General features: G+C 40.7%; 1 protein-coding gene across 2 annotated transcripts in view; it reads left to right on the forward strand.

Moving 5' to 3' along the window:
- The window catches only part of gfra1a (gdnf family receptor alpha 1a), a 120,122-nt gene that overhangs the window by 13,956 nt on the left and 82,362 nt on the right, over window positions 1–23,804 (forward strand). The window contains exon 4 of one of the 2 annotated variants that reach the window (XM_017722749.2): window positions 3,006–3,143. The exons of the other annotated variant lie outside the window; for it this stretch is intronic. Within the exon in view, the coding sequence (XP_017578238.1) occupies window positions 3,006–3,143 (138 nt within the window). The remainder of the gene's footprint in view (window positions 1–3,005; window positions 3,144–23,804) is intronic. 2 annotated transcript variants of the gene reach the window in all.

A 23,804-nucleotide genomic window follows, 5' to 3' on the forward strand; every position in this document is an offset into this window, starting at 1 on the left:
TAGAAAAGGCGATCGTTTGTGTCTGAATGTCTATGTGTGTATGTGCTACAAGAAAAGGACAGAGGACAAGACCAAAACAGAGCTCCAGACTGTTTGGTCAGTTCCCATTTTCCGTTTCGTTCCTCGATTTGATCAAACCATTGAGCTTCTGTTTCTACATGTGCAGGTTTTAAAACTTTCAGCGATAACAGATTGGTTTATGAAGTTGTGCTCATGAACATACTCTCTTCTCCAGACTTCGATCTCCCAGCTCTACTCTGATTACAGAATACCACAGACAGATGTGTTGCATTGCCCTCAGTTCTGGCACTCGCTCTGCACTGTCCAAAAATCGTTTAGCATGAGGTGACCAGCGTGGAGTTCTCCTGAGGGCTTTCTGATTGGATTCAAAGGTGGGAGGGGTGATTTATCATGGTTAATAGACACCGTTGACAGCTGGAATCAGCAGGGGCCCACACTCGTGCCAGCTCCAGTCCCAGCCAACTGCGACAGATGCATGCAAATTTACACAATTACCAGGGCAACAAGTGCCACTCAGCATGCCAGTCAGGAGGCAAAGCAGATGAGTAGCAGGAAAGTTTCACTTTTCAGGATTAACATGCACCACTTTCAGGTCAAGAAGCAGTGTAATGGTTAACAACTATTCAAGCTGGGTTCATTTTACATGGGATGTTGCTGTAATTTACAGTAATAATGACAGTAATAATCGTGGAGTCGTGGGCTTCTTTAATTGACTGAACCTATAGAAATAGTTGTCCTGTTCCAATCCACATTCAAGCTAAGAACAAAGCCTGCTAATAGAATAGTTGGTACAGTTATTAAGCATAGTGTCTGTGGTATAAATCTGGCATGAACATCTGGCACAACAATTATGACCCTTCAGTCTGGGCTATCTGTGGGAAATTGGGGAAAATATATAGGTACTTTGTCACCTACAAAAGGGCTGGTCACATTACATTACAGAGCCTTCTCAGCTACAGTAGTTTTTAGGAAGCTTTAAAAACACTTCAGAACCACATTTTAAGGTTATTTTAATAAGCATTATTTGATAAAACATGGCAGAATCAATTGAAAAGGTTGAATATGCAGATTGTTGGTGGATCAATGTAGATCAATGTAAATGTAATTCAGTATGTAATTGTGTAACCAGTTGTTTAACTATTTAACTAAATAAGTAATTACATATGAATAGGTAAGCAAAAATGACGGTAATACCTGTAATCTTGATGTTAAGATTAAACCCTGTTCCTATCACAACCAGCACTCCATCAGCCTCCTCTTAAGAGAGCATCCTCCTCTGCCCTCTGCTGACTTCAATCAGAGCTTTTTTTGCTGTGGAAATTTCCAGGAAACGCAAACAGCACAACAAAAACAAAATAGTCACCTCGGGATCCAGCTGTTCCTGGCTTCGTTCCAGCCTCTCACCTCAGCCGTGCTATCAAGCGCTCCATTGCACACCCCTGTTATCCTCCCTTTTCACTCATTCTTTCAATTAGAGCTGAGAAAAGGCACAAGCCTGTGCCGAACACACCATCATTGTCAGCCCAAAATATTCACGCACTTTTTAAGTAAACATGCAGCGCTACCACGGAGAATTCTTATTCACAGGAAACTAACAGATCTAACATGCACCATTCAAATTACCAACATGTTTATTTAATATATATTATATAATCCTTCTTGAATAAGGACTCAGAAATTGTAATTGTATTGTCTGTGAAAAGCACTTGAGCTTACCTTGTAGCATATTTTTCTCCTACTTGAGAATATGCTCCAAGAACTATACTCCCATTTTCTTTGTCTTCCTTAAACATCCCTGTCATCCAATCTCTTTCCAAGGCTTGATCCTCCCCTAATTCTGTGCTTTGGCTTTTGTGAGATCTTGAAGTGTACTAACCCTATGATCCACAGAGCATTATGGGGTCATTTGCTGTGCATTTTGGGTGATCTTGGTTGCCAGTACCCTTTGTGTCATGTCTTTTCTCCTACTGTATTGAACACTGCTATCTTCTCCTCTCCTATATCCTACTTAAGCCCTTCTCGGCATTAGGTTGAGCATTCTAGAGCAGAAACCTTCAGACTGCTGTTAGTGATTTACCTTTTTGGGTGCAGTCTAGTTTGAGCAAAGTACATTAGTACATTAGTGTACATTAGTGAGATGCATCATCTGAGCTGAACCTTGAAGACTGATATAAAAGTATGTGGGTCAGACGTTGTCCCATTATTTTAGCATGCAGTGGACACTATGCCTATTGTTAACAAACAATTGTTATTATAACTTATTATTATTGTTATGTTGATGTACACCAATCAGGCACAACATTCTGACCACCTCCTTTTTTTTACGCTCATTGTCCATTTTATCAGCTCCACTTACTATATAGGTGCACTTTGTAGTTACAGTTACAGACTGTGGTCCATCTGTTTCTCTGATACTCTGTTACCCTGTTCTTCAGTGGTCAGGACCCCCATGGACCCTCAGAGAGCAGGTACTATTTGGGTGGTGGATCATTCTCAGCACTGCAGTAACACTGACATGTTGGTGGTGCTGCTGTGTCTGATCCACTTATACCAGCACAACACACACTAACACACCACCACGTCACTGTCACTGCAGTGCTGAGAATTATCCACCACCCTGCTCTGTAAAGGTCCATGGGGTCCTGACCACTGAAGAAACAGGGTGAAAGGGGGCTAACAAAGTATCAGAGAAACAGATGGACTACAGTCTGTAAATGTAGAACTACAAAATGCACCGATACAGTAAGTGGAGCTGACAAATGTGAGTGTAGAAACAAGGAGGTGGTCGTAATTTTATACCTGATCGGTGTATATTGTTATTATCTGAATAGGGGAAAAACCCTGGGATAAAATTATTTATATTGGCCGCTTCTACATAGATATAGATGTTGATTTTCCTTTCTTACAATCTGTCTGCCTTCAGAGCAGCTTTCACTTCACTAGGCAGGAGGTGCAGGCTCTGAATCTAGTGAGTCTTTTTGCAGAGGGAGGAACAAGCAGCGGTCCCTGGAGTGGCCCAGTCACCGTGGCCCCTGGGAGAGGGGCCTCTGGCAGGGCTAAAGCACCGGAGCCTCAGGACCCTGGTAGAAACAGGAGAGCACACCCCAATTGGGCTATTCTGGGTAAATAACTCACTATGCTGAAGTGGGACATCGTGAGTGGGAGTGAGCATGAGAGGGAGTTTGCATGTATGGCTGAGAATTTGATCCATAGGTGATAACAGTTAGCATCAAAGGTAAGACTGGCCCGGCTAATTTAAATACTTGAGGGTTTCCTCATTATGATGTATTCCTAGCGCTAGGCACCATAGACACCACCAGAAGTCTTGTAGATCCTTTTTTCGAGGCCTTATCATACCAGGAGAAAGGGCGATTAATTAATGCTGGACACAATATTAAGCTATTAAAACAATCTTGTCCCAAGTAACACAGCCATACCACCCCTGCTATTTCGCAAGTTTTTTGAAAGGCTGAAGCAAGATAGATTGATGAAAGTGATTGATCAAAATGCAAAACAACATTTAATTCAAGAGAAGTGGTTGTGGTTGTGTAGCTACAACTGAGCTGAGAGACAAGGACAAACAGAGAAAGCAGGCTAGCTGAGTGGATTAACCGATTGCTATAAAATGTGAATGACCGTACGTCTGTATAAATTTAGTAAAACAATTAACTTGCAGAGTCTTCGATCTTAAATGAGTTTAATGTTGGTCCACTAACCTAGCAATGGAATATGACCTTAGATTTCTGTTCAATAAATCACCTAAACTGACTATAAAAATGCAGTTATAAACAATGATTTTAAAAGATTTGAATTGAATTTACTTCCATATGTAATTACATTTGAATAATAGAGAAAAAGACAGTAATAACTCAACTTCTAAGGAGTAATGTTACATACAAATGCTCTCTCTCTCTCTCTCTCTCTCTCTCTCCTCTGCTAGTACATGCTATGGCTGTAGGGGGGATCACATCGCAGTAGCTCTGATTCACTGTTAGCTTGTGCAGCTAGGCCAGAGGCATTGTTTGACCCCTACACTCTGCCCTCACAGTTAAGAAGCACTAGCTCACTTTTATGTGGACGGTTGGAAAGACCCATAGCACTGAAACATGCAGGAAATAACCTAACACATACCACCAGCCCTTAATCTTCTGTAAAGTCTGAGTGTGGATCGGTAGGTTCTTTTGGAAGAGGCATAGTTTGGATCTAAATGCCTGTGGTTGAATGTTCATTTCCCAAATCTGACTAGGATTTTCTCCCTAATTGAAAGGATCTGAGCCCTGTTGTGTTAAGTGCTCCTCAAATCTAGACTGCTGCACTGTAGAAAGAAGAAAACCTATCTATTTCTCAGAGTAAACAGAGCTCTATAATATGATATGGAATGTGAGGCGTAGGTGAAAGGCCCAGCATTCTGGCCCTATGTTTGTTCGGTGAAGCCCATACTCATAGAGTTTGAATTATTCATGGCCTTTAGCAGACTCTGAGCTATGCGGATGGAACAGGAGACGTTTTCCTTACGGCCTGCAGAACAAGAGCATTTTCCCGCCCCTGGCCCAAGTCTCAGCTGCCAGTGCAGAAGTGCTATTGTTTGATTTGTTTGTGCTGGGTTGACATGTTGAACAATCACTGTTATGATGCACCGTGCTGCTGACTGCTATGTCTGGTCATACAGAAATTTAAAGAAAGTTTGAAACTCTTCGGCCACAGGTTCGTTATGTAGCTATTAATTTTAAGGTGTTTTATTCAGTGACTAATGGAAGTTTCCCTGTAAGAAACTAATTTGTAATGAATAAAGGACGAGGCCGCTCCATATAACTGCTGCAGCAGTGGCATCGAAATGTTATTGCAACATAACATAAGGCTTGAACACAGAGTTACAACAGCTGTACAGTGGTTAGATTTTTACCCTGCAAACAATTAATTTGCAAGTGAGCACGACTGTTTGTGAAGAGGGCTACTGTGCAGGAACACGATCGGTGCTAGGTAACCTAACTAATGTTGGGCAATGTCTTTCCATAAAATGAATGCTCATGATTATGTCACCATAGCCAGCAACCATTACTCAAGTCAAGTCAAGTCAAATTTATTTGTAGCGCTTTTTACAACTGATGTTGTCACAAAGCAGCTTTACAGAATTCCAGTGAAGACAAAGTTTTAATATGAATGTAAAAACCCCCAGGTGAGCAAGTCAGGGGTGCCAGTGGCAAGGAGAAACTCCCTCAGAGCTGAGGAAGAAACCTTGGGAGGAACCAAGGCTCACAAGGGGGGGGCAGATCCTCCTCTGGTCAAACTACCTACAAAATTATTATACTACTAATATTAATAGCAGTAGTATTAGTAGTAGTAATAGCTAGGAGTCCATGAAAACTTCACTGTAGGGTGGGCATCTAGTCCAAGGCAAGTGGCAGTAGCAGGGGCGTGGGCAGCTTGTCTGAAGCAGGTAGCAGGAGTCCGGCTCCATCTGTGTCCGGCTGGACAGGTGGCCGGTCGTTTACTTGGAAAAAGGTAGGGAGATGGAACCCCAAAGATGGAACCCCTAGCACCCCAAAGGAGCTCAGAGATAGGAGGGTGGGGCTAAAAGGCTGTCAGTGTTGCTCTTTAAAGTGTCCACCCATAAGCAGGTTCTACTGACTTGACTTATGTCCTGATTATGCAAATATTTAAAGAAAATTTTAACCTCTTGAGCCACTTGTTTATTTTATAGTTATTATAATTTTGTGATTTAGTCAGTGACTAATAAACATTTCCCCGTAACTACTAAGAAACTATTTTGTAAGTTATGTAGTTATTATATTAAAGCAATTGAGATGTATTGCAAAATTAAAATGTAGACCGTTAGGGTTCATGGGTTTTTATCATTTTTTGCTGTTATCAAATGCCTTGTAAAGGACTGGCAACCTGTCCAGGGTGTTTAAAGCCCCGTGTGACCCAGAAGGATAAGCAGAAGTTGTTGTGTGTGTGTGTGTGTGTGTGTGTGTGTGTGTGTGTGTGTGTGTGTGTGTGTGTGTGTGTATCACTTAAATGTAATTATGCGATTACATGACTAATTGCGTAGTTGCATAATGCATTAAGATTATGTTTATGTACAGAGAGATTTGAGTTTTCACTTCAAACTTTCTTTGTGCTTGTTTTTTTAACAAATGGCAAAGCAAAAACATGATGACTATACACACAATAACATTTAATCAAACTTAAATCATGATAAAGGATCTCCTTTCAAACCTTCTAAACACATATGAGGTGAATGTTTCAAATCTGCATTTGGCAGAATTACTCTGCTGGTTTCAGTGAACTACGATTGACAAATAGTAAGCATCAAATTAGAGTAACAGTTATAGCAACTGCTAAAGGGTTAAATGATTGTGTTTGACTAAGCTTAATTATAGTGGAAAACAGGGACCATTCTAGGCCATATCATTAGAGTTACCATTTAGAAATGGCAATTGGGGGCTGGCTAAGTGGGTTATGTCCTATCACCAGGACTTCAGCTGTATCTCAATGATTCCAAAGCCATCTGTAGTTGGGAGTCCAAGAGAGAAAAATTGGACCTGATGGCTTAGTTTCTCTCTCTTGTCAATCTGCAGTGATGCTGGGCATCCTCCAGCTCACGTCTACAGAACTGCAGAACTGGCCACTGACCACTCCAGTGCTCCAAGTGTGTTCAGCTGCCCTACAACTTTGCATAAGCAGCAGCTTGAAAAGATTTTACACTTTTACACAAATTTGTGTCTTGAAGGAAATACAAACTTGCCTTTACACTCCTGTACGGCAGATACCATATGATAGGGAAGATTTAAAGATCAGGTGGGAATTGATTATGACTAAACGTGGCCAGAATTAAATTCAAGGAAATAACTGAAGTATTGCAAAAAATTAAATGAATAATTTACATCAACTCTGTATGAGAGAATAAAACTATGTCATGAGAAATTTTTAATGTTGAGAAACTTATCATTGATGTCTTGGTTAGATTTATGGCTGCATTTTACATCATAAGAGTGTGAGCAGAGAATGCAGTGACTAAGGATGCACCAGTACCAGTAATGATGTTGGGTATCGGCCCGATTTACTCATAAGAATCCACTTTGCAATTCCAGGTGATACCGTGTGATATATACTCACCGGCCACTTTATTAGGTACAGTAAAAGGTTGGACCCCCTTTTGCCTTCAGAACTGCCTTAATTCTTCATGGCACACTTTCAAACAAGGTGTTGGAAACGTTTTCAGAGATTTTGGTTGGTTATTTGAGTTCCTGTTGCCTTTCTATCATCTGGAACCAGTCTGCCCATTCTCCTCTGACCTCTCACATCAACAAGGCATTTTCATCCACACAACTGACCGCTCACTGGATATTTCCTCTTTTTCGGACCGTTCTCTGTAAACCCTAGAGATGGTTGTGTGTGAAAACCCCAGTAGATCAGCAGTTTCTGAAATACTCAGACCAGCTCGTCTGGCACCAACAACCACGCCACGTTCAAAGCCCCTTAAATCCCCTTTCTTCCCCGTTCTGATGCTCGGTCTGCACTTCAGCAAGTTGTCTTGACCACCTCTACATGCCTGAATGCATTGAGTTGCTGCCATGTGATTGGCTGATTAGCTATTTGTGTTAACAAGCAACTGAACAGGTGAGTGTAAGTTGAGTGCATGCTACGACTCAAGCTGGCAGTGAAAGAGGCTCTGCTCACACAGCGAAGTGTTTCTGACCCCGTGGAGGTCGAATGCAAAGTCACTGGTCACTTTAAACTTTCTGCCTTGGCAAATTCTCACAAGCAATAATTGCGATTTCAGCTAGTTAACACACACAATCACAACTGCTTTCCCAATATGCGCGGAGATGTGTAAACCAACTAAACGGTGGTGGAAAAGTTGACATATGCTGACTTTACTTTGTTCGACTAAGCAGAATTGTGAAGTATGAAAGAATTTTTTTCAAACTGTCTTTGTAAAAGAAGCTGTAGAGAGACTGTTTAGTACTACTGTATACACGACCACCTGGTTTTAGCTTCAGTGTACTGTCGGGACTTAGAGAGATCCAGCCACCGCCCCAAGTCCGGACGTGTGTTATGTTACAACTAATTAATTCTAAGTTAAGTTTTAGTTCTAAATTTATTCTGCTCTCTTATGTAAAAAGGGTCATAAAATTAAAAAATATAAAAGCATTCGGCAAAAGTAAAAGACAATCGACGAGTTCTTTTCAAAGGAAGGAAAAGGTCCTCTCTTCATTTATTAAGCTTCAGGTGGCAAGATGGTTCCCAGACAACCGAATGCAAAGATCATTACAAAGCATCCCCTTCTTATATCTCATTTGGGGGTGAGCTCTTCACCCCTCCCTTTTTCGTATGTCCCTGAATCACCTTTTGGTTTCCATTACGCCTTGGTTCACCAAGTCTTTTGAAAACCCTTATTTCCCACCAATCTTAAGATATATTTTATATAATTTTCTCAGCCTTGTTCTGTCGAGTCCTCCTGTCCTCCCCAAGGCCGATGTTTTAACACTTCCTTATTAATTACACTCAAAGACCAGTTTTTGCCAGTTCTTATCTAGTTTTCTTGCTGTGCAAGCAATGTTTCTCAACCCTCCTGAGCTTCCAGGTGCCTTCTGCCATCAAAAACCCCTTTCATACAATGCCCTGTGTGTCTGGGTTAGAGGTTCTTTCTGTCTCATTCATGCAAGCATTAGGCCTGTTTACTGCTGAAGAGATCTGTCTAAAAATCATTTACTTAGAAATTAGTGAAATAAAGTTAGTCATATAGCTGAATATGACTAACTTTATTTCACTAATTTCTAAGTAAATGATTTTTACCAAACTTTTATTAAACTGTGATTCAAGGACATATTTTATCAGAATTTCTGACAGTACGGTGTTAGCTTCGCTGCTCACTTTCTCAGTGTGTTTGCCCAGCACTCAATGCTCAGCATGTTCTCTCTGTGTTCCCGAGTACTGAAAAAAATGGTATCAGTGCATCACTAGCAGTGGCTAATGGCTCAGGAAATGATAAATAAAGGAGAATTCGGTTTCAAATTTTCTACATAATTCAAACGTTGAGATAAAACAAGGTCATTCTGAGTTGTTTGACGTGAAATGGCGCATGGCAAAGAGATTATCCAGCATTATCCATTTTATTTACAGTGGTGGTGATGGAAACCAGGGGTCACAACGTTTACAGTGCACATGAAGCCATTTTACTTGCTATCGAAAACCACCAGTGGACCTCCATCCATCCATTTTCTAAGCCGCTTCTCCGTCAGGGTCGTTGGGGGGTGCTGGAGCCTATCCCAGCAGTCTTTGGGTGAAAGGCAGGATACACCCCGGACAGGTCGCCAATCCATCGCAGACTTTTTTTTATTAATGTTATTAAAATGATAAAACAATGATAAAAAGCGAGAGGTTTTCTTTGGGGACTTTGTTTATAACACTCTGTGTGAACCTCTCCACCAAGAACGAATTCTAGAAAAACACAGTTTAGACCAAACTTCTATCACAAAATTTGTAAAACAATGTCTCAGGCATCAGGCAGTGCATTTACAACCATTTCATGCAGTAACTTTCTGTGAGGGAGCTTTTTGAAGCATTAAACACTTCAGACATTTAGTGTCTGTCGCCACCACTGTGAACAGTTCAAAGCGTCTCTGTTTCTATGGAATGGACAATGTATTATCAAACCACTGTGACTGACTTTTATATTTTAATGATCTACTGTCAGTTAAATTCACCATTAATTGACAAGCACCAGTCCACTGCTATTGCTGTCTTTTGTTATGCTTTGTAGTGGCTGAAAGGCAAGAAAGGAAACACATGATCATCATCATCTTCAGTGGTCATATGACTTTGCATTTGTATTATTTAGTGTATTATCCATCGTAAATAATTGCATTTTTATCAAAAAAATCTCTCCCTCAAAATGTCCTTTTTTGCATTTAATTACTTGGATTGCTTGCTACAACGTAAAACAAGCAGCACCTATTTTGTGTTTTGGAAATGGAGTAGGTGTTAGATTTTTTGTGGTAACACAAATTAGCAGCACTAAAATGCTAATTGAATCCAGAACTTATTATTAAAGTGGAACATTTTCTTTCATCTCCTTTCAGACAGCATCAGTTACACTGGGTTGAATAAGGTCTTGGGGAGTTTTTGGAATTTGTCCCTGTGTGTTTTGTTGTACTGCTTAGCCGGTGCAACAAGTGCCTTGGTAGTCCAGTGGTCAGAACACAAGCTTCAGGCTAAAAGACACAAGCATGCAAATCTACATGTGACAGGCTGGCAGCGCTGGCGACATAGGTCACCCATGTAAATGAGTCAAAAACAAATGAAGCCAAATGATTTATTTTGATCGAAAACTCAAAGCTGAAACAACATTATCTTTCATTTGATCTCAACTGATCTCCAATAGTTTGGAAGTATAGACTGATGTACATCTAATTCAGCTTTAGACAAACATTCTGACTTGGCCATTAATATTAAGCCGTACTGAAATCTTTATGAGTGCGAGATTCGGGTTTCGTTGTATTATTCCGGGCGTATCTGCAATAACACATTTCCTTGTCATGAAAATGACTAGAAGCCTTTTCTCATATAGAGTTCAGAAGAAGGCACAAGTTAATTAAAACTTCTCCCCAATTATCATTTGGCATTGTTCACATTGGAGTTTTGATTCAATCATTCAATCAAGCACATACTTAAGGATATAAGACAAAAAGCAGCCTCTGGATTTATTGTGTGTATCTAGTCGGAGTCTACTGCTGTGCATCAGAGCTGTTTTCCCCCTCTCGAGAACATTCATTTGCACCTAATACACCACTATCTTTAACAGGTTTAAGTGCATAGCTGCATCTTGAATTCGTTGAGCATTTTCCACAGGTACGCAAACCTAGCGCTTCTAACCTATTTCCTTTTCCATTTATACCAATCAGATCCAGCCCTGAGGATGACAATGTATATGGAACACCTTTTTTTTTTTAAAATTTGATCACAGACTTTTGCAGAACTCTATACTGTCTATGAATATTTAAAACTATATCCGACGGTATTAGCATACAGCCCCTCCAGACAGGCAAATATCCACACAGGCCACGCTTGGTAATATTTGTATTTTTAGCGAGAACAGTGAAAACAGAAATTAAATTCATTCTATTAGCATAACAGACAGTGCAGTGGCGGCGGCTCCAGCGTGAATATGTGAATATTCCAAGCTGTTTATGGTGGAGGGATTGTTTCGACCACGCGTGCGCTCCACACCCACCCTTTCATGTGCCGTCGATTTAAGTCGCCAGCCATTTGTGATTGGTACTTAGAGCAGGGATGAAAGCGCTAAGCAGGTCAGCGAGCCCCGGGCTAAAAAGAGCCCTGAGGATTTGCGCGGCCCTGGCCCCAGTCATGCATGCATAATAAAAGCAGGTGACTACTCCACACAAAAATAAATAAATAAACGAGCGAGCAAGAGGGAGAGAGAGAACGGGCTGGTTATTCCCGGAGACCTTGAAATTATGTTCCAGTTTTAGAACATTAACGGGATCCAAGCTGGCGTGGCGGTCAGCCTGCAGGGCGGTGGGGGTAATGAAATTGGGGTGTGAGCGTAGGAGGGTGGGAGGGAGTGTAGTACTGGCCAGCGTTTGTTTGGGGACGCTGTACAGGGTTGCTCAGGCCAATAAAATGCTCAAAAATTTCAACCACTAAATTACCAGAGAGCTTCAATTCTCCCTTCATTATGAAGGCCACCTGTTGACCACAGGGACGGACACAAGCCCAGACCAACCCAGGCATTTGGTGAGAATGAAAATGTGACCTGCCCTATCGTTTTGAGTCACTTTGAACTAGGGCTGCTCGATTATGGGTAAAATCTTCATCATTATTATTTCGGCCAGTACTGAGATCACGATAATTTATCATGATTCGGAAACATCATGGTTTTATTGAACTTAAAAAAAAACCTGTGATGGACTGGCGACCTGTCCAGGGTGTATCCTGCCTTCTGCCCGATGACTGCAGGGATAGGCTCCAGCAACCCTCCCGTGACCCTGAGGGAGAAGCGGCTTAGAAAATGTGTGTATGTGTGTGATAAAAACGTTCTACTAAAGCTTAATTTCAAGCTTTAAATATTATTCAACTGAAAAACCAAAAAAGTAATAAATAAATAAATAATGTACAATAAATGTAAATACATTTAAATGAGTAATGTATAATAATAAATAAAAATAAATGAGATCAACTATGTTGTATTGCAGTTACACAATCCACTGAAAACTATTAAACATACACGGTAAAAAGTGGCTCATCAGAACAACCTAAAAAATTATTTCATGTGGTAACAAGTAATTGTGAACAAGTTTTATTCAGCTTAAAAAAATATATTGATTGAAAGAGTCATTCATTCAAAATATAGGTTGAATAAAACTAGTTAATTTACTTGTTACCACATGAAGTATTTTTTTTAGGTTGTTCTGACGAGACACTGTATATAAAAATAATAATTAACATTAAATCAGACCAAAATAAATTAGATGAGTTTGAGCTTCTAGGGAGGTGTGAAAGCACACCACTGTAAAAGGAAGGGGCACTGAATTTATAAAACAAGACAAAATTAGATCAATTGCCCAGTCGTAGTGTAAACCAGAACCACATTGTTCTGTGCAGAGAACAAATTGTAAAAATTTCATTTGCTGATTCAAAGAAAACGAAAGACAGAAGGGTTTATTTATCATAATTTCGGTGAACTGGTGAAAGTTTTATATTTGTATGTACATGGAAAAAGTTATGCTCATATGTGGAGTAGTACAATGTTAGTTGCTGGAATATCAATGGGAAGCTTGTTCGTTATGACACCATGATTATTTTTTCATTTAACACCTTAATCAGGTGTTTTAAAGGGTCAGTAAAGACTTTGCTACAAAACACTCAATTCTGCAGTCCTGCCTCATCAATGCCACCAAGCTTTCAGCTCAAGCCACCCGGTAGCACTTGTAGCTTTTGTGCTAACAGATTTTTACATCTAATAAAGAGGTTTGACCCTCAGCTCACCCTTGAAGATGAGTTAGCACTAGAGTTAATGCTAAAGCTAACACTCGAGCTCATCTTAACATTGTTTAGTAATGTTCTGTTGTTAGACATGATGTAGCAAGTAGAAGTTCCTAGATCAAGTTTACCCTAAACTAGAGCTACATGTCAACGGTTTTGACGTTGAACTGTTATTGTGATCTTCCACAAACTTTTAACTTTGGAAATGAAATAAAAACAAAATCAGCTGATGTGGATGGCGAGTGTTTGAATCAAACATTCCCCTGCAACTTTTTTTATATCTCTTAGCCTTATGATGTTGACTAATTTCCTGCTTCTCCTGTTCTCACTCCAGGTTTATTCTGAGTAGTTTTTCCATTGCTCGACGCAGGAAGCGGTACATAGAGAGGTCTGTTACTGGCTGAGAGGTGTGTTTTGCAAACAGTTGTAATTAAAAAAGGGGGGGGGGGATAGAAAGAGTAATACACAGCTGAAAACTTCCAAGAGAAAACTGTTATGGGACGGTGGGGAAGTGCAGAACTGAAACCCAACAAAACAAAGTAACAGGATGTGAGGGGCAATGGAATATGCAGGGAACACATAACAAACAACAATCGGACAGCATGCTCAAAACAAGGCTGAGTAGAAAGGTGAAACTAACAAAAACGAAAACAGAACTGCTGCCACTGTAATTATGACGGCTGGCAGACTTTCCTTCATGTGTTGCTCCTTTAGCAAACACCTTTGGTGTGGCTTGGATTTTTGGGTGTTTTTTGTTGAGTAATTTGGGGGCAATTACTCGCTTTTTGGTTTTTGAGGTAATTTCTCTTCTCTGCCCTCTTTCATTTTTCTTTTTGGGTTTGTGGCAGTTTCTTTTCTTCTCTTTTCTTTCCTTTCTGAAGACTAAGTACCATACCGGTCACCCCTCTACAAAACTGTGACAAACATTGGCGTTTGCCAGCACCTTATATACGGAGGCTTCCAGGTGTGTCAAGTTAGTCTAATTGATTGACGGCGTCGCCCTCTTCCGGCAGCAGGCGGAACAGGCTAGTTGCCTCACCGCAGTTGCTTTCTGCCGGCAGCAGGTGGCACGGGCTGGGCGCCTTGCTGCCGACACCCTCTGCTGGCAGCAGGCGGTGCACGTTGAACCCTTACAAAAACTAGCTAGCCAGCAAAACACTACTTTCACTTGAAAGGCATTATTTTCTTTTCTTTGTTAAGAGCTTCAGATATATGCATTTGTTTAAATTTCACAATAATAATGACAAAGACTTAAGAAGTATTAAAAGACTTTATTTGACACAGAAACCAGTAAGACAGCAAAACAGGCCAGTTTTTTTTTTTTATCTAAAATCTTTCTACACAAAGGGGCCGTTACCCTAGGGCTACATGATTGGGACAGAATTTTAGTCTTGTGATTATATTGCCACGTTGCGATTGATTGATTCAATATTGCCGAAGATTGGTTTGCATTATCTTTTTGCTTTTGTTGGACTACATTAAAACCTTGTTATTATTGAAATACCCACAGAAAAACTCATCTGGAATGCAGTTTGGGTCCCCACATCTCGTATTGTGTTTTAAGGCCTTGCGCCTGATGTTGGTGGTGTCCAGGCTTTCACAGCTTGTCCCTTATACATAATTCACTAATCCTGATTCTTTGAAACCTGAGGAGTACGAAGAGAGAAGGAGAGAAGGGGAGAGAGAGATGAGTGGGCTGCTGTTTGTATATGACTGGTGGGGAGTGAATCTCTGTTGATGTGCATTATGGTGCATTTTCAGTGATAGCTATCAGATTGACTAGCATTGAAAGCTAGCTTGGATCAGACCATATGAAATCAACCTGAGCCTGACAGAATTCTGACTGCACCCAAACAAACCCAACCGAAACCAACTACAGACCAAATAAAACTCCGTGTTCCTTATGATAGTGTCTGTTGTGTGCTTATATTCATAAACTGTAATACCACAAAACCCAGTTGCCTTCACAAAGCACTGGTACATTTTCCCAGTTGCCATAAACAGCAATTTTGGAGGTCCCCTAGCTGAACTATGCATTTTTTTCTTTGATAAAGGTGAGCAAGCAAGTTGAGATTTATAAAAGGGCATTTATTTTGTTTAAATGATGTTTTAATCATGGCTGTTGTACATGATATTGATGAGATCAAGAAAGCTGCATTTGTTGTGTCTGTTTTCTCTCTGAATGGCTGTCTTTTTGTAGGTTTCAACCCTCTTTGCTCACTAGCAGCACAACACTACACATTTCGTACACAGAATGCCAATAGTGTCCTCATTCATCTGGCAATAGGAATAGAAATATTTGAATATATTTTATAGTGATTTAGGATATCCGTGACCCTGACAGAGAAGCGGCTTAGAAAATGGATGGATGGATGGATGGATGGATGGATGTATATTGCCGTTTTCTATTCCACCAGTGGAATGGCTGCAAAGGGACCTTCAGAAATGGGCTACATAGGAACTCTAAGAAACCTCAATATGAAATCCTGCCTAGCAAATATTTGCGAAACAGTGTCTTAATCTAACTGAACTCAAATTGAATAGTCAGGTCCCATTTGATTCCATTGGTTTGGGACTAGAATTATAAACTCTAGTCCTAATGTACACTAAAGCTGGGCTAACACTTCACAATCTGAAGCAATTTTTTCAGGTCGAGAGCTTGATCAGAATGTTTACATGCAGCCTAATATCTGTTAATAATCCAACTAATAGCTCGATCTGAATAGAATATGTCTGTGTATACACTTCAGTCGGAATAGTCTAGTCTGATTGAGGCCATTCGGAATACAATTTCGTTCCGATTGAACGAGGTGGGTGATCCTGTAAATAATCTGTTAAATAAAAGAATAATAGCCACGTAAACGCCTGTATCCAATTACATTTCCAATTGGGAATGTGTAAGTACATTCTGTGCATGTGCATTGAATCATAGCAAAGGTTTATAATGTTCACCATGATGGAGCAGAAACCGGTCTGCAGAGGAGACAAAGTTTATGCTCTGAGCTTTAAAGACGGAGGTGGGACGGATGTCCAGCTTATGTGTCTCAGAACACAACGTCTTCCTCCCTACCTTCTTTAATAAGGACATGTGAGGTACGTTTTTCTGAGTCTGACGTCATTTTAAAGTAATTAAAAACACAAGCGCGCCAACTGGAAGCTCATCTCACTTAGACTGGTCCTCACGTGATGTTCGCTGTCATGGTAACATTTACGCTAAGCGGTGCTCCACGCATGTGCATCATTTTGCATCGGATTACTTGTAGTGCACATATAAACAAAGATTTTCCATCAGAATGTTGAACACAGTGAGCATAAACACCTCAGTCTTAATCTGTAATTGGAATGTACTCAATCGGATTTGAAAAAATCTTTGCGTGTAAACATAGCCATTGATGGCATGGATGACCTGGTAGCGTGAGAGGAGAAACAAGGCATTCTTTAGTCTTACGAACAAGCTCTGAAGTGATTGAAGGCTCCACGATATTTTCCAATATGTTTTTATGGAACTCAACAAGTGGTTAATTATAGAGCAAGCAGAAAGAAAAAAAGACGAAGAGAGATGTGCGTGCCCTCCACCACATGGGCAGCGGGCCACAGAGTCAGAGAGCTACTTGTGGAGTTCAGGCAAATAATCACTCTCTTCACAATTTCATATCAGCAGCCAGTATGCAGTCAAACATAGCTGTGCTATGTAGGCCCAGCTTAACTCTACAAGATGTGATGAAACAGATTCTCGCCAACAATGCATGTTTTTGTGCTACTATCAGGAGTGATGAAGAAAGCGTGGGAAAACAAACACTGTCAGTGAGCTGTGAACAGACAAATCAATGTAAGACTGCCGCTGGGCCTGCTGTATCTTTTGACTGCATATGTATTTAATGGCTTTACGGAAATGGTCTAAATCCTCACTCAAATCCCAGTTTTTGTAATTTTCACTTCAGTTTTTGTTGCTGTATTTCTTGTCATCTTCACAGCTTGGATTGCACATGCATGTGTGAATCTGTGTGTTCTCGTCTATTGTTACCAACTCCAGCACTCTCCTAGCGCTTAGTTCCTCCGTTCTGAAGCCTTTTGCTGCAGCATGTTCGTTCTGTCGCTCCCCCACGGGGGCCTTTCCACTTAAATCATTTATAGCCACACACAGAGACGCTCAATAGACTGCTTGCCTGCCCTGTCGCTGCACCTTTCTGCTGACTGAGTGACGGGCAAAGCAATTTCCCTCAAACAGCTCCCCGCAGACGCTGATTGCCGCCAGGCAGGAGTTTTTTTGGCTTTCAGCCGCCACCCTCCTACTGTAGATACACTTTGGCGGAAGTCTGGCGTTCACTCGGCGCAGCGACAGACACATGGATCCGTCCATCTTTCAGTACCTGAGCAGGACAAGAGGAGAATTTTTCTTCATTTTTCTATTAAAATTAAGCATCTCTTTTTGCTTGGCTTCTTTCTTTAATTCTTAATTCTTATTCTCTTCCTGAAGTAGTGAGTCATGGTGGAGTGTCCTGTATTACAGGCCAAATCCCCACAGGGAGACAGCAAAGGATTTGCCCTGGCTCTTTACCGAAGAGCTGCGCTTAAATCACAGATTTACATGCAAAGCGAGGTGGCTGTCTGCTCTTAACGGAAGCAGTGGAGGCTGAAATGTAGCCGTGCTTAGGCAGCGTGCTGGCTGGCAGACTAAATACAACACAAAACTGGGTTTAATATTTGTACCAGGAAACGTCAGCCAGGAGCTTAATTACTTTTTTGTCCCCTTTATTAGATTCCGCTGCAATATTTTTTAGTGTGTTTATTAGTCACTCTGCTCTCTGGCATAACCTGAAGTCTTCTTGTATATTCAAAGATGCAGGATAAGTTGTGCTACTTGCTTCATGCAAATGTTACCTTTTCATTTTTTTATTAGCTTTCATGTGTGCTTCTGCATTAGATTTTGCAAGTTAACCCTTGGAAACTGCAGTTATCATACGTGATAACAAAAAACATGGTGTTATAATTATCTCGTACTTATAGCTCATTGAAATAAGTGTAGAAATTCTCTGCAGAATCTACACTACAGTTGGGCAATATGGGAAAATAAAACCTGGTAATGGAAGATGTTTTTTCGCATCACAATATTTTTGTGAAGACGTTGGAACAGTCACTATGCACCAGTCACATTTTCAAAATCCAGTGCAGTGTCTTTATTTAGCACTGACTGAATGCTGCACTAAATCCAATTAAACAATACTAATGAAACATGCATCCAGACAGTTCTTTAAGTACTGACTGGATAGAAATATTTATTATATGTTTTTTATATAATAATAAAGTATTCCTTTGCTGCCAACCCCGGTTCTGAACTTTCAGGTGCGTCCCAATTTGTATTTAAGCAGGAGTGTAGTGTTAAGTATGTAATTATGGGTTTAGACTTACATAGTGTAGGAAACATCTGTACTCCTAAGGGTTAATGTTGGTATAGAAGAATATGTAAATTAGGATTGAGTTTAGGTGACACATGAGCACAGCTTGCAGTAGTTGGAGCAAGTTAAGTAATTGACTGTGGTTAGTGGGAATTTAGTGCCATCATGAAAGGTGACCACACTGTTTTAATGTGTAGACCACCCACCCCAGCCCCCATCACCATCTGCTTAAGTACAGCCACAAATCACACAAGCGCCATGCTCACAGAACACCTTAGCTGTGAAGAAACCTGAGCTGTGACCCTGTCCAAGCGTATAGTTTTTGAAAATGGATTTGGGCGCCCCATCCACATGGAAACAGTGCATGCCTTTACATGCACTTCACAATCCAATTGCAGAAAATCAGATTTTGTCATTGATCTGTAATGTGTTTATATGCACTTGAGTAATCAGATAATGGGGAAACTGCCTGGCTTACATTGCAACCAGCCAATAAACTCACAGAATAAGATGTGATGTAAACATCATGTAAAACTCAAACATCATGCCACAGTTTTTTTTAAACACCGCCCCCCCTTAACCTGAAAATATGAACATACATCATCAAGATGATGAAGAATATTTAAATCCTTCATTCCGTCCAGCGTGTAGTTTGTTTCAGTGTCACTCAATAGGTGCACTGAGCGCTGCTTGCTTATTTCCAGTACCGCTGGCTGTTTTCACACATGCGCACACTGAGAAATCTGAAAGAAATCAGAGTACGAGTTCACATGCACTGAAATCTGATTATTGAGCAAAAATCTAGCCTCTTTAGCAGATTTCTTAATGGGATTTGTCGACCTTATTCCAATCTAAGCCATTGGAGTGTGCTGTTTATATGATCATTTGAATAATCAGTGTGTGCATGTAAACAGTGTTTTAGGTCACTGAAAGCAGAGCTTAATTAAAATGCTGTTCAGGATGCAGATTTAAAAAAAAAAAAAAATGAGATGCCAGGGCCCTGGCATGCAACACGCACACTCACGCACACTCACACTCACTCACTCACGTTTAGCAAGCTGAAAGTGGGAGATGTTACCACACAAGTAGCTTTTTCGGTTCATCATAAAAGCAGTGCTTCATATCTTACACATAATATGAAAACAAATCTTTTGGAAAACATTCAAATCATGAATTGTATTCAATTTCAGGACTCTCAGTGTGCCTGACATGGCTGACGACTGGGTTCTGTGTTTGGTTATAGGGCAAGGTAAATCCTTGTGTGTGTGTGTGAACTCAGCCCTCCTGCATCACAAATTCATGTGATGCATTGGTTACACATAAAGCACTAGGAAATCACCTTGTCTTTCAGACGGCGAGAAGTGAATTTAACCCCTGAATGGGACACTAATTGATTGATACGTCTACAACTGCCCTGCACTTGTTGTTCTTTCCATGTACATGGGGCTTAAACAATTTTGTTGGAAATAGAATTCTGTTAAACACGGCGTCTTGTGGCAAATTGGATTTCCTAGCCACAATGGCCCATATGCTGTCTCATGTGACACTAGGAGGCGGTCACACAGGTGAAGCTAATTGGTAAAAGCCAGCCGTGAAGTATAGCAGCAGAGCGCCTGTGTAAATGCGTCTGTGGAAACGTTAGCGGCGGCTCAAGTTGCGTATCGGCCAAGGCACCTGTTCTCCCCTCAGAAAGTGTCGGACTGAATGCAATGGACGGGTCATGTGACCGTTTGCCATCTGCTGTGGACTGACCCTGCTGTAGCACCAACTCACTCAGCGTGGCACACACACACACACTCTCACAGTTCAGTCAATAACAACGTCATTACAGCCCAGGTCATTAAGCAGGATCATTAAACACAGGCTTTCAGGTTTTGCATCTTGTACTGTGATTCTTGGGTTTAGAGTGAATTTGACTGGAAATGATATAGGAAAGTAGTGAAATATAACCCAGGCTGATTACTTTTAGATTAAAGCGTACATTGCACTAGTCTTGACCAAACCAGTTAAAGGAATGGTTAAAAAATTTACCCCATTTTTCCAAACATAGTCAATCAGCCAAGACATTTTTACTTTTACACTGGGGATAATACATCCCCAATTCCAATGAAGTTGGGACATTGTGTAAAACATAAATAAAAACAGAATACGATGATTTGCAAATCCTTTTCAATCTATATTCAATTGAATACACTACAAAGACAAGATATTTAATGTTCAAACGGATAAACTTTATTATTTTTTGCAAATATTTACTCATTTTGAATTTGATGCCTGCAACACGTTCCAAAGAAGTTGGGACAGGGGCATGTTTACCGCTGTGTTACATCACCTTTCCTTTTAACAACACTCAATAAGCGCTTGGGAACTGAGGACACTAATTGATGAAGCTTTGTAGGTGGAATTCTTTCCCATTCTTGCTTGATGTACAACTTCAGTTGTTGAACAGTCCGGGGTCTCTGTTGTCATATTTTTTACGCTTCATAATGCTCCACACATTTTCAATGGGAGACCGGTCTGGACTGCAGGCAGGCCAGTCTAATACTCTTTTACTACGAAGCCACGCTGTTGTAACACGTGCAGAATGTGGCTTGGCATTGTCTTGCTGAAATAAGCAGGACGTCCCTGAAAAAGACGTTGCTTGGATGGCAGCAGATGTTGCTCCAAAACCTTGTACCTTTCAGCATTAATGGGGCCTTCACAGATGTGCACGTTACCCATGCCATGGGCACTAACACACCCCCACACCATCAGAGATGCTGGCTTTTGAACTTTGCACTGATAACAATCCGGACAGTCCTTTTCCTCTTTGGCCCGGAGGACACGCCGTCCATGATTTCCAAAAACAGTTTGAAATGTGGACGCGTCAGACCACAGGACACTTTTCCACTCTGCGTCAGTCCATCTCAGATGAGCTCGGCCCAGAGAAGCCAGCGGAGTTTCTGGGTGGTGTTGATATCTGGCTTCGCTTTGCATGGCAGAGTTTTAACTTGCACTTGTAGATGGAGCGACGAACTGAGTTCACTGACAGTGGTTTTCTAAAGTGTTCCTGAGCCCATGTGGGAATATCCGTTACAGAATTATGTCGGATTTTAATGCAGCGCCGCCTGAGAGATCAAAGGTCACGGGCATTCAATGCTGGTTTTCTGCCTTGCTGCCTAAATTCCTTGCAGTTGCATGCTGAGAAACGTTGTTCTTAAACTGTTGGACTATTTGCTCACGCAGTTGTTCACAAAGTGGTGAACCTCGCCCGTCCTTGCTTGTGAACGACTGAGCCTTTCGGGGATGCTCCCTTTATACCCAATCATGACACTCACCTGTTTCCAATTAACCTGTTCACCTGTGGAATGTTCCAAACAGGTGTTTTGAGCATTCTTCAACTTTCCCAGTCTTTTGTTGCCCCTGTCCCAACTTCTTTGGAACGTGTTGCAGGCATCAAGTTCAAAATGAGTGAATATTCTAGAGTTCGGTATTTGTCTTCTATTGTAAAGCAGTAAGAGGCCCATGTTACCATGGTTTTTCCAATTGGGTTGAAATCACCAAAGTCATTGTAAGCTAACAGCCTCAAGCGGCTTTCTGCTTTTATAGTGAAAACTTTCTTTTGCTAAATAATATAGTCGATGTATGGGGTCATGTGTGAGGCCCCAGCCTCGTTTTCCGTAATTCCATAATTCTAAGTTCAGGAGGAGAGGATAAACATGCATGTGTCCAGCCAGTGTCAGCAATTAATCTGTTGTACTAACCAAGCAAGGTCTGCGGCAAAGAAACAGTGGTTCACAGTCTGTGTTTGGCTCATACAGACATATCTGGTCCACATTGCGCTCAGATTTAGAACAGACAGAGAACAACCTCCTAAGCGATCCAGCTAAACTTGCCCAAAATGTTTTGGGTGACGTAGACCTCCGTTACTTTAGCTCTTGACTCACCCGATTCCCTGTACTGATGCTGCTGATGGCTGCAAACTGTATCATAAGGAACTGTTATCAATAAATAGCACTGCCAACCACTTGATTAATCTAGACAAGCACTACTTCCATGTAGAGTTAAATATCAGTAAATTGCTCAAGTAATAAAATTGTAAATGTAAATGACTTTAATGTAAAATGTTTTTTGAAATATAAAAAACCTCTTGCCTTTGGTGTAGATCTGCTCTAAGACGTGATGTTAACTAAAGCAGCAATGAAAGTACAGCGCTGGTAGTAGTGCCTAATATGTGCCTTAAAAATGATATAATGGCTTCTGAGAGCAAATCCAGCAACCCACATGTTCTAGTTTGTACCAAAAAGCTAAATTTTCCTGATTTTTGTCCTGACTTTTGTTGAGGAAACATTTCAGTTATACTGTGATATTCTTTTATAAAGTAAAACAAAAAAAAAAACAAAAATAAAACTATAAAGTCCTGCAGCAATTGAGACTTTAACCTGGTGCTGACGCTGATGACATTACAGCCATAGAAAGAAATGGGAAAAGGAGAACTTGTTAATTTCTTGGATAGTTTACAGAAGAGAGAAGCCATCTGTAGGTGAAAGGTAAATGTGAGATGTTGAACTGCAGTTGAACTTAAATCGAACGATAATTGAATGAGCGTCAGTCCACTGGGGTAGTTCTTTTGAAGCCAACATTAAAATTTAGAGGGGGTTAAATGTCTGTATTCAGTCGAATGTAGGACTTTGCCTGTGGAGGTGAATCTGTTTAGAATATTTTTATGCAATAAGACTCAGCAAGGCAGGCACTCAGGAATCTTTCTGGATCATTTAAGTGAGTTAGTCGTACAGCATCAGTACAAATTGGTGCTGAAACAGAAACAGAAATAATTTCAAAAGTAACTGAAATTCCTCTTTATCTGTATCTCCTTCCCTCCTTTAACCTCATACACACATTCTCTCATTTCTCAAACTCCAAACACTGCTCATAAGACACACACAAATCCCCAGGGTCCTCTGAGCCCTCCTTGATCTGAATCTCGATCAATATAACTACTAAGATTGGTATCCCTGCAGGCATTGCAGTGAAGAACATTTCAAGAGTGACATGTACAGGATTATGGTTTACACAAAATAAAATTACTAGAAGCTCTTTTAACCATATGAATTTGGTATTTATTGCTTTTCTTTGCAGTTGTTATATTTTTAAATATATTTTTCACATTTCACGTATTGAATTACGTGGTAAGTTATTACATTTACACCGATCAGGCATAACATTATGACCATTGTTTCTACGCTCATTGTCCATTGTATCAGCTCCACTGACCATATAGGTGCACTGTGTAGTTCTACAGTTACAGACTGTAGTCCATCTGTTTCTCTGATACTCTGTTACCCTGTTCTTCAGTGGTCAGGACCCCCATGGACCCTCACATAGCAGGTACTATTT

The sequence above is a fragment of the Pygocentrus nattereri genome, chromosome 5 (assembly GCF_015220715.1).
Source record: "Pygocentrus nattereri isolate fPygNat1 chromosome 5, fPygNat1.pri, whole genome shotgun sequence".
Taxonomy (NCBI): domain Eukaryota; kingdom Metazoa; phylum Chordata; class Actinopteri; order Characiformes; family Serrasalmidae; genus Pygocentrus; species Pygocentrus nattereri.